Below are 12,781 nucleotides of genomic sequence, written 5' to 3'. Positions count from 1 at the left end.
AAGACTCCCCGATACTTCCTAGGGGTCGTAAAGGCACAGGATGTGGTCCTTGGACACTTTCGGCCACACAAGGCCGCACAACATGGTGTTGGAGAGCTGGGTCACCTTGGGTGCTTGGTCCCTCTCCAGCATCCAAATCTAAAACTCGCCTCACACTACCGACAGGCAATACACGCCTTTCACGCTCCTGACGACGTTGGGACATCTCTGTGAATGTCCTGTTACGTCACAAATACTTTAACACTCGCAAAAGTTCTGCAAAATACGAATGCAGCAAGAGATCGCTCTCCGATGATGCGTCGCTGATGCTTGCTGGTGCGAGAAGAACACAATTCGCGCAAAATAGGCCTATAACTATTATTCCGCAAATATTTAAAAAACTTGTTTTAGTCGTTGTATCATACGTCAATTAACCCTTAAACGCCGAATGGACGTATTAAACGTCGAGTCAAAATGTCTCCCGTATGCCGAATGGACTCAAATTTTTTTTTTTTTAAAGTTCGCGGAAAATACTTACAGGCCTACCAGCCAAAAACTTTTGAATCACACGCCTTGGGGGATGCTGGGAGTTCACGGATCGAGGTGTTGTTTTGTTTACAATCGTTACCCAGGCGCGCAAGCGAGAATTTCTTTCTTGCCGCACTTAAAAGTATCTGTGACACATCTCGGAAAGTATTTCGTCACTTTGACATAATTTTTGTTCCATTTTAAATTAGCCGTTACATGGAGTATTATATATGAAAATGTGCGCATTTTTATGTAGAATACAACAAAAAAATACTCATGATTGTAGCTTTTATCAGTTTTGAGATATTTTTATATAAATAACGATAAGTGCCAAAATTTCAACCTTTTCGGTCAACTTTGACTCTACCGAAATGGTCAAAAAAACGCAATTTTAAGCTAAAACTCTTATATTTTAGTAATATTCAATCATTTACCTTAATTTTGCAACTAATTGAAAGTCTCCTAGCACAATATTTTCGATTTATGGTGAATTTATGAAAAAACTTTTCCATACGTCCGCGCGGTAACTCTTCCGAAAAAAATCATACGTGCGATTGTGGTAATGTTTGCACCATTTTAAATTAGCCGTTACATGAAGTTTTATATATGAAAATGTGCGCAATTTTATGTAGAATACAACGAAAAGTAATTGAAGGTTGTAGCTTTTTTCATTTTTGAAATATTTGCATATAAATCACGATAAATAGAAAAAAACCACGTTCGGTCAACTTTGACTCTACTGAAATGGTCGAAAAACACAATTGTAAGCTAAAACTCTTACAGTCTAGTAATATTCAGTCATTTATCTTAATTTTGAAACAAATTCGAAGTCTCTAGCACAATATTTAGATTTATGGTGAATTAAAAAAAAAAAAACTTTCCTTCCCTCCGCGCGCGGATTCTCCGCCACAAATCTCCGAAATGCGTACGTCCCATTCTCGGAATATTTGCTCCATTTCATATTAGGCATTTCATAGAGTTTTATATATGAAAATGTGCGCAATTTAATGTAGAATAAAACGGAAAATATTTGAAGGTTGTAGCTTTTCTTATTTCCGAAATAAAAAAAAAATATATAAAAAAAATCGACATTCGGTCAATTTTAACGCGTCAGATATGGTCGAAAACTGCATTTGTAAGCTAATACTCTTACAGTATAGTAATATTCAATCATTTGTCTTCATTTTGAAAGAAATTGGAAGTCTCTAGGACAATATTTAGATTTATGGTGAATTTTTGAAATAAATATTTGTTTACGTCCGCGCGTTACGAATTCATGCATTATTTTGTGATAATATTTTCTCTGTGTTGCTTTTATCGTTTTACAATGTGTTATATACCAAAATGATCGCAATTTAGTGTACCTTACAACGAAAAAAAGTAACTTGTTACCTTTAACCGTTTTGCGTACAGCGCGATTTTAATACAATTATATATAAAATTTCGTTTTTGTGCTATCATATATCGCATTATTTATATATGATAATGATAATTTTTGTCATTTTTGATGGTTGCATACTAAACTTCAGGCAATGACAAAAAAAGGAGCCAAAAATGAACTCTTAATCTTGAAAACTAAGCGCGCTGTGATTTTTTGAAAAAAATATTTTTTCCGCTTCTGCGCTCACTCTGAAACACCTCCGGCACACGGGAGACATTTTTATTTTTACCGCTTCGGCGTTTAAGGGTTGAGCACCCGATAGACAATTTTAGTTGACGTATAATAGTACTTCCAATAGGCGTTTAAGGGTTAGCAAATTGCCCAATAACATAAACATTCGAAACAAGAGAGTGGTCATCAACATAACAATCAATTATATTAAGCCATTATATAATAAATAAATATACCAATGCCAAATTCAAAAAGGTTGTAATATCTGAAAAAAATATCGTGGAAAAATTGTAATATCTGAAAAAATATCGTGCAAAAATCATGTATCAAGCTTGTCAACAAATACATTTATAAAAGAGATTTGGCAAAAAATAAGGAAAATTAATGGGATATATAAGACATCCAAGAAGTGCAATAAACCAAAATGGGAAATAATATCATGACCCATATGAAATCTCAAATATAATAGGGAAACACTTCGAAAACAAAAGTGCCTACTCCAGTCTAAGTGAACATTTTCAAAATATAAGAACACAAGCAAAAAAAAAAAAAACATACTCAATTTTGAAACTATTGAAGATCTAGAATATAATTATGCATTTAATATGGATGAACTAAATAATGCTCTAAATTCATGTCATCCATCGCCTCCAGGCCATGATAAAATGTCATTTGAAATGATACAAAGACTAGCCCCCATTGCCAAATCATATTTACTAAAATTCTATAACACCATCTGGATGAAACGTGTTTTTCCAGATGAATGGAAACATGCCAATAAACAAACCTGGAAAAGATTCAAGTAATCCATCCAATTATAGACCAATATCTCTGACAAGCTGTCTATGTAAAATACTAGAAAAAATGGTCAATACATGTACTCACATATGTCATAACAAAAAATTCAGTTCTAAAACCTATACAGTCAGGACCAATAGCTGGTCGACTAAACCCTAAGCTGCACACTATTTGCTTAGCAATCCATGATATCACAACAAATTTACCAAAAGAAATTAAAAACAGCTTGTATGTAGATGACTTTGCCTTATAGTATACAAGAAGCATGCTAAGACATGGCCAAAAACTCCTTAATAAGGCCATCACAAATGATACCAACTGGGCAAATTCAGTAGGATTCCAATTTTCAATAAATAAAACAAATGCAATTATTTTCTATAAAGATAAAAGATGGTTAAAACACCTAACAATTAGGCTATATCTTTATAACACCGAAATTAAATCCTCCACAAATGTTAAATACTGAGGAATGCTGTTTAATCAGCACCTGAACTGGAAAGGACACCTAAAATATATTAAAGCAAAAGGCATAGAAGCCCTTGCCATATTGAAAAAACTATCACATATCAAATGGGAAACTGGCATAACACCATGCTAATCTTATACAAAGTAACAATATTATCTATACTAATAACAGTATTATCTATACTAACAGATTGTTGTTACCCAATATCCATCTGCCTCAGAAACATTAAAAATACTAGATGCATTACATCATGAAGGACATAGTCTATGCACAGGAACATTTTGATCATCCCCAATAAACTCCCTGTTAGCAGAAGCAGGTATAAAACATCTGCTACTACCTGCTTTCTGAATTATAATCAAAGAATTGAAAACCATAGTGCCAGCTCTCTCCCAGAAAGAACCAAATATTTAAAGAATTCACATAATATCAAACCAATTTTCCAGCCAACAGTAGAACTCCCACCACTCTGGACTTTGAAATGAGTACAAATATATACTGCTCTATCATATCTTCTAAAAAGAAATATGGCAAGCACAGAGATGTACCACCAACATGTGTTAGAACACATCAGAAGAAAAGGAGACCAACTTATGATCTATACAGATGGATCGAAAAACAACCCTGGAGTAGGAGCTTCAGCATTCTCAAAAGATAAATTAGTTAAAATAAGTTTTCCCCCAATATCATCGGTATACACTGGAGAACTTGCTGCCATATGAATAGTACTAAACATAATACCTGAGAAGAGAGCAATTTCTACCATAATTTTCAGTGACTCACAACAAAGTGCTATTGATGCTATAAACAAGTACAAGTCTCCAAATCATCATGTACAAAAAATCCAAATAAAAATCTATTAACTACTTCAGTCAGGACTATTGATAAAAACATGTTGGATTCCAGCACGTGGGAATTAAAGGAAACAAAAAAGCAGATGCAGCAGCCAATTTAGCTTACACTATTCCATCAACAATTACACATGCCCAGTATCAGACTGGGTAAACTCTATTAAGGGGGCCGGCCGGAACCCCTATATATGGGGGTATAGGGCGAAAAATGCAAAGTCATGAAAAAATTCATGGAGCTTCATATGGCAATTGAGAATACGTATACGAAATATTTCGTCAAAATTCCTCTTACTTTCGTAGTTACAGGGTAATTAGTAAACATAACTCAATAAGCCTAAAACATTCATCCGTACAAGAAAATGCAATATTTCTTCTGTTATCGTAAATTTTGATAATTATTGGCAAAGAAATTGTGAGAAATGGCATCTGTAGAGATTCCTTGGCTTGAAGAAGCGAGTATCTGTCTGGTTCAACCATGAATCAGTAGGAACACAGACTTCAAGTAGACTACATGTTCGAGTTTCACCTCGTGACATTCGCTTGCATTTACGTATGTTTATGTATGTTTCAGGAAGAAGTTCATCATGCCAATGAGGAAAAGACAAGGAAAACATCTCGCTAACATACAGACGAAGAAAAATCGCTCAAGTATTATTACAGAATATCGTAATATACGCGTAGTTAGTGAAGAGAGAGGGGAGGGTTGCCTAGTAACGCCCCCTTCTTGCCTGACAGCACACGTCACACTGTGCCCAAGGCTACGTTCTTTGAGCAAAGAGATCTTCATTTATGATAAATAACATAGTTTTGGTTTTTTAATACTCAAAATGGAATATGAAATTCATAATAATCATGATTTATCAAATTGTCTTTGTAAAAAAAGAGTACACCTTCGAGTCTCACCTCTGACATTCTCTTGCATTTACGTTTGTTTATCTTTGTTTCGGCAAGAATGTCATCATGCCAAAGAGGAAAATACAAGGAAAACATCTCGCACTAACATACAGAAGAAAATTGGCTGTAATGAGCCGAGTTAGTGAAGGGGAGAGAGGGGGTTACGTAGGAAGGAGTGCCCCATCTTGCCTCAAGCAGTGCCCCAGACTACGATATATGAGCAAAGGGATCATCATTTATGATTAAATTATGATAAATAAAATAGTTTTGGTTTATTAATACACAAAAAAGAAATATACATTCATAATAATCATTATTTATTAACATTGTCTTTATAGAAATACGAAGGAAAACTTTGAACGCCCGTATCTCAAAACTATACTTATTGACCTTCAAAATCTATCTCCTCACTTAGTTTTAAAGCTATAACATTGGAATTTGGTATATAACTCAGAAAGACATTATAGAACAATCAAATAGAGCCCTTTTTTCCAATTTTTGTTTAATCTCTTTTTTTATAAATTTTTTTCTTGTGATTTATGTATAGGGTTTATTTTTTTACCATATTGAAAAATTCATATCTAGCAAAAAAATGACTTTTAGAAAAGAAACTCTCCATTTGATTGGAGGTCTACATCAGGTCTATATATGGTAGTAATCCCAGGTCTTAATATCAAATATCAAGGGAGGAGATAGAATTTGAAAAATGATTATTTTCGGAATAAATTGCCCTGGCGTCACAAAACTGAAGGTCAGAGGCGAAAATCATATGCGGTTTGGAGATGTCCCAAGTCACCTTATTACGTGGTATGAATGTCAAAGTCCTGTTGTTAAAAAACGGCATTAGCCGGCCGGCCCCCTTAAGCCTTTTAATATATCAAGAATGCCAAACAGATTGGACATCAGTGCCAACTACAAACAAGCTGAGAAATATAAAATGAAGTTCATTCATGGATGTCATCATCTCAAAAAGAAAGTGCTAAAAAAGTTGTTTTAGCAAGACTACGTATAGGCCATACTAGATTTTCACATGGTCATTTGATGTCAAATCCATATTAAGACCCAATGAAATGTAATACATGCCAAACACCAATGACTGTCCAATACTTGTTAGTTGTTTGTCCAATTTGGAACCATCATAGAAGCCTACAGTGGACCCCCTGTATTCGCGTTCTCCAGATTCGCAGACTCACACATTCTTGGATTTCTCTCAGGAACATTTCCCCGCATTATGTGCGGAAAATTCGCATATTCCCGGCATTCTATGAGAAATACCCACAAATTCTTTTTTTTTTATCAATTTCATCAAAAAATGCACTTTTTGTGATAAAACTATTAAAAAACCAAGTATAAACATTTTGAGTGGGTTTTTCTTGAGTTTTAACAAAAAAAATAGGCTGTTTTCAGCATTATAGGGATTCCAACTATTCGCGGGTTCTAACTATTCACAGGGGGGTCTGGTATGCATCCCCCGTGAATACGAGAAACCACTGTATATCTTTGAAGCCAAACATTAAAAGGCAAAGAATTCTTATTAAATAGAATCATCATGTTCCAAAGTAAAACCGGTTTCTTTTCTACATAAAGTCTCCGTTATTTTCCAGGATTAATTCCTGAAGACCAGTCTGAGAAGAGCCTTCATTAGGATCAAAGGTCTGGGTAAACTAATCCTTTATAATAATTTTTTTTTTCAGGACTAATTCCTGAAAACCAGCCCAAGAAGAGCCTTTATTAGGCTCAGAGGTCTGGCTAAATTATATAATAATAATAATGGACTATATTTGTACCCTGCCAACATGAACATAAAAGAATGTGAAAATGAAGGTTCTGATGGAATAACTAAAAGGGTATGTAAATACTGTTCCCAGATCAAAAGCAATAATTCTCATAATTGCTTGTCAGATGTTTTTCTCATAATTTGCAAAATAAAGTAAAAGAAATAATGTATAGAAAAATCTCTCTATGTAACATAAATGAATTAAAAGAGTGAAATGACAAATGGAATGTTTGTATAGATGCAAGGTAGTCTGTATTGGTGGTAAAGCTTTTGATTTCTGGGTTTATATCAGTTTCAAGGTGAGTGGTTGCTAGGTCAACTGTGTCAGTTTTGAGGCTAGGGGCTACTGGGTCATCTATACTATTAGGTTAAGGCTGTTTATTGGGTGGTCTGTATCAATATCAATGCTAGAAATGCTGTCTTCTGTTATCAATTTTAAGTTATGGATGCTGGGTTATCTATACATGTACATATCAGTGTGGAAATTGTATTTCCTCTTGAAATTTTTAAAGCAACCCCATCTGTAAGAAAACAGCAGTTTGCTGTTTTTTTCTGAACACTCCTCTGTAGCCTTGTTTAGGTTTCTAGCCTTAAACTGGATGATTGACATGTTTTGGAATATCCATTCTTCGAGATGCATAGGAATATGTATCCATTATTGCATCTGATCTTCAATCCAAATCGCAAGTAGCCATTTTATTTCAGTCCGTACTTAGAAGTAATAGATGCCATAGATATAAATGTTTTTCACATTATCTAATTGTTTTCTTGCTGCCAGGAAAATATAGACTCATGTTTGAGACCTAAGTCAATAAAAAAAAATATTAAATGATATATTAGTGCAAACTGTAATGACAAAATTGTATTTGAAATAACACTTATGTTTTTTTGTTTATACTATATTAAAACTAGTAACTGGAGAAAGTAACCAAACTCATTTATGCTACTATTTCATTGGGAACTTTTTTCATAATGCTCAAGTCAGTTTACAGATACTAATACGTAAGTGCTTAATTTGAAAATCCAGTTTTGATAAAAGTTTAGCCTTGTTTAAATATTTTAAGTAAACCTGTCCCCTTACCATGTTCCTAACAAAGCATTGTATAGTACATGTTTGATTAGCAGGCTTGAGTTTATCAATTGCAGCCAGAATATGTAAACTTTTTCCTAGTTCAAATCAACTTATTTTTTTGAAGTTTCAAACCTATTCAGCATCTTTGAAACATGTCAGTAAGTTCTGTAGTTTTTTTTAACCTAGATGGTTTTCTACTGTAAAAGATTATGGGACTCTTAGGTAATTGATTGTTTGGTTGATTTTAAAAGTGAAACTAAGGAGTAAAGCACTGAGGTATTTTCAGGCATGTAGTGCAATTCTAGGTTAATTAAAAATCATGAAATCCGTTTCCATTTTATTCTTACAATATGTTACATCACATGTGTGAATTACAAAATATTGCTAGCTAGGTAAAACAAAACAAAGTAGTAGGCATGAGAAAAAGGATTTTGACAGTGTGCTTTTCATACTCTTCCCAAGGTAAAATGGGTGTATTTTTTGCAATAAAATATATTTTTGTAACTGCTGAATATCCTTGTAATTGTTTAAAATTTAATTGTTAGTACTGTACATGAATTTTGTAATTTGGTGAAAGACATGAAATTTTCACTTTGAAACTGAATTAGTATTAGCTATATATGGTGGTGTAACGAAGGAGGAGTGTATGAAAAGCAGTGTGGAAGTTCGGGTTTAGTAGTATAGCATATGCCGGTAGAGAGCGTAGTGGTAAGCCGAGTCTATTACCGTATATCCCCACAAGTTAATGGCAGTTTGTGATGTTATATAGTACGAGGCTATGCTAACCAAAAGCAAATTACGAAAATAATAATATAAAATAATTGGTCATTGGTTAGTCATATAAAATAAGCAGTAAAAAATGCCATAATAGCCTCTTCATATACTGTTAGGTTGAAAATTTACATAAATGCTTCAACTGAAAATATGTAAATGCATTGAATAAAAAAAAGGGTTACAACTTTGGTACAAGTACCGAATATTATCATAGTACCATTTATTCTACATATAACCTATCTGAAATGTCTAGAGCAACACCATGGTAGACATGAGGAGCATTCTGAACCTGTTCATGAGATTTCCTGGCGTCAACTTCCTTCTATGAGTACAGGCTTGCTTAAACAATAGCCATTATAAGTTGTTGAGAACAATACAAATCTTGTAATGAAATAAAAAAAACTCAAGGCAAATTTGATATGTCTTAGAAACATTGCATGACATGACATTTTCTATCTACTGTATTCTATAAGTATTTGGAGTTAATGAGGCAACTGTTTTATGCTGTACTGGCAGCTTCATATGTCCCTCAAATCCATCAGTGCTCAAAAAAGAAAGAAGTTTTATTTCCCATGTGAACGGATTTCTGAATGCTGACCTTTTCTGAGTATTTAAAACATTCAATTTAAGGAACCTTTATGTCTTGATATGCATACGTAAGTCACAAAAATGAGATACTTTATTGCAGTAACTTGTTCCAACACAATGCAAATTCTGCAGTGTGAACCTACTTCTACAGATGGAAATATAAATTATATAGTATAAAAGGCAATTAGATATAAATTCAACTAATTCTACATACAAATCATCTCTAAAATTCATTAGCATCCAATATTTAAAAAAACTCCTCACAACCTTTTTTTTTCTTGCACACTGAAATGGCATTGTTTATACTACACTTATAAAAACCTGTCACGCATGCTATCCACGTGTAGCAATCAGTTGCTCCATCATTTATATTTTATTTATAAAAGGTGAGGAAGAGTCCATTAATTGTTGGACATACAGTAGGAGTATATGAGGGGTCCACTAACTGGCTGGCAAATTTAACCCTGTAGAAGTTAACCTAACAATCTTTTATGAGGCAAACTTGGCCCACCAGCTCTCACACACATTTTGTATCAAAAGTACAATTAAAACATGAATTAAGGTATGTTAATCATTTCTAGACCAACAAGTAGGAATCTGTGAAATAAAAAATAAGTACTGTATTCCTAACTAATATCAGTTTCCTTGGAAAAAACAAACATGTGCAATCCCTAGATCTAAAATGAAATTTGGACATTTAGCTAAACTTAAATACAATGTTTATGGACCATAAATTTTACCTATTACATCCATGTAATAAGGCTTATCATTATAATGTTCTTGTTTTTCCTTCCAAGCTAGATAACCAATAAAAAAATTTCTAAATGGTCATGGTGTATGAAATACAAACACTAGTTCTGCATCATGCAATACATTATCTCAAATAAAAAAATACATTTAACTGGAATGACAGATACAGTGTAAGCATATGACTGCTTAATTCCTCGTCTTACCAATATTTTTTTCCAAATTAAAAGGAAAATTTATATATTATCCCTATTTACAAGGATATATTTCTATATTTACTTTGTGTGTAGACATAGTTAACTTAATCCTATAGTTTGTGAAAGCACTTATGATATTCCAGTTATGCAATTTCTGCATTAGTTTGAGAGCACACCTTAAGATTTCATAACGATAAAATCCCACAAAAATTTACGAATTGAAATTTTATTTGTATACTGATGTATATGCCCAAACTTATGGCACATACACATGAGGGCTCTTTATTTCAAAACATGCCCATTAGCACCAAACTGAGATACAATTTTGAGATCACTATTTAATATTTTCTGTTTATTTTTGTGCTACACTCTCAGCTGATGTGACATCAAACACTGTATTATATATTCCCACATGGAATGGAAAACCTGGCTTATAGTCTTAGGATATGGATGGCATACTTAAATCACCATGTCTATGAGTTTGCCTTTCTAACAAAGATAACCATCCAAGTGAGCCAAGACATGTTAGCTGAGATACAACAAAACATGTATCATGTCTAACAGTAGTTGGGAAGGCAGCATGGTTTTGCTTACAGTATCAATGTAGAGATTATTTGTCGAGTAACACATCGTCTCCACTCACATTCATAAAAGTTTGTTGGAGGGTGAAACTAAAAAAAGTTTTGATTTCTACTCATACATTCATTATTGCACTTGCTGCACAAAGATCTTTAGTAGAGTCTGTGCAGTACTAACTCAAGGATTTTATTAACACTCTAATCTTCCTTGCACACCTTAAACTACACTGTGCATCAGTAATATACATGCACATTGATCACATGACACAATAATTATCTCGGTAACATTTTCTGCATATAACTGCAGCTTCCATTCTGATGCAGTCCATTCCCACTAAGCGGATGATTCCATTCTTGAACTCACACCAATACCTGAGCTAGCCTGACTATGCTCTCAAGACCATATAGACAGCGGGCGAGAGCCGGCGGGCCTCGTTAGTCAGTCCACAAAGTGATCAAAACTGTCTAGGTACTCCAGACTCGCCAGATAGCAGAACCTGTATTCTTCCTGTTGAAATGAAAATTTATACAGTATTAAGTAGTGCTAATTTTTGTCAGGTGGAAATGCAAGTTTAAGATCTATAAAAGCTTAATTTACAGTATAAAATTGATAAGTGACTGCTATGAATTAGCATGAATTGACTATTAGTAAAAATCTTTATAGTAAAGCTGAATATACTTTGTAAATTAGATGAACAATTTAAACTTCCCTATTCGTATTCCTAAGCAGGAAAGTTTTTGCAACATTTTTTATTAAGACATAGTAGTAACATTTTTTGCTGTGTACTTGACATTTTGAAATTTGGGAGGGAATTTTAAGTTTTAACTACTGTCAGTGAAATATAAAGTAACTTAACTACTGTCACTGAAGATAAAATCACTTTTGATTTCAGATTTTAACCTAAATTTTTCTAGTAGTAAAGACTATTTTTGGGGGGCCTTTCCAGACACAAGGTCTCAAGAATGAGTGGAGTCTTCAGACTTCCACTAAAGTTTATTTCCTATATCTTGCAGCTTTTAAGCAAATATACCTAGAATTAGCCATCTTTATCAAAATTTTGCTACTTATTTTTGTGGGTATCAGTCATTTGCATATTACTGCTAGTAGGTTTTGTTTATTATGTGATGATTAATGGCCAAAATCAGAACATGAAATTAGAAGAGTGCGAGATGTAAGAATCAATCCTTATGAAGTCTACTCTAACATGTTTCAATTGCAGAGAGAAGGATATATTAAAAATGAATGTTAAATGTAAGAGGCTAACTATGATGTGTCACTGTCAAGGCAGATAAAAGCCTGATATTTCATGATTTATTAAGTGTTTACTTACATAACTTGCACCCAGCTCATCAAAATTAATTAATTAAATAAAGGGGTGCTGAGAAAGTTGAACTTTTCATGTCTCCTCTCAAGTACCAGTTCCACTAACATAAGCTCCTGGGCTGAATGTCTTTTGGGCCTTCTGTGTTCTAGATTTTGGGGCTAAACATTCTGGTTACCACTAGCTAAAAATGTTAACATATGTATACCCTTTTGTCAACTAAACAGCAAATCAACTAAACAACAATACAACGCTACATAAGGAAAACTTATAAAACAATTTTGGCAACCATTTGTGATTAGTTATATTTAGTTTAGTAAACAGTATATACTATTTTTCTTTGCAGGCATGAGGTGGGTTTCTGCAGGTTTTGACTGAATCACAGACTTTGAAGGAAGGCAAATGGTGAGTACCTAAAGATTTTAGGCTAAATACTACTAATAATAGTACCATGGATAATTGCTCTTGCATAGTATGGTAATATAACGTTGGCAATTATGCATGCTCAATGTCCTTTGGCAGTAGTACCTCAGTGAATTACATTTAAAGATCTAGAGACAACTGACTTTAAACAAAAGAAAATAAATGGATGGGTGCA

The 12,781-nt window shown here is 33.6% G+C and overlaps 1 protein-coding gene and 1 long non-coding RNA gene across 2 annotated transcripts in view; one reads left to right on the top strand and one right to left on the bottom strand.

Moving 5' to 3' along the window:
• The window catches only part of LOC135219791 (uncharacterized), a 79,568-nt gene that overhangs the window by 56,672 nt on the left and 10,115 nt on the right, over positions 1-12,781 (top strand). Inside the window, exon 2 of the long non-coding RNA XR_010315510.1 lies at positions 12,530-12,588. This is a non-coding gene — a long non-coding RNA (uncharacterized LOC135219791). The remainder of the gene's footprint in view (positions 1-12,529; positions 12,589-12,781) is intronic.
• Positions 8,303-12,781, bottom strand: part of LOC135219790 (tyrosine-protein phosphatase Lar-like) — a 1,028,451-nt gene continuing 1,023,972 nt past the window's right edge. The window contains 1 exon segment of the mRNA XM_064256864.1: positions 8,303-11,369. Within this exon segment, the coding sequence (XP_064112934.1) occupies positions 11,301-11,369 (69 nt within the window). The 3' untranslated portion in view covers positions 8,303-11,300.

The sequence above is a fragment of the Macrobrachium nipponense genome, chromosome 1 (assembly GCF_015104395.2).
Source record: "Macrobrachium nipponense isolate FS-2020 chromosome 1, ASM1510439v2, whole genome shotgun sequence".
Taxonomy (NCBI): domain Eukaryota; kingdom Metazoa; phylum Arthropoda; class Malacostraca; order Decapoda; family Palaemonidae; genus Macrobrachium; species Macrobrachium nipponense.
This window is presented reverse-complemented; position numbering and strand designations above follow the sequence as displayed.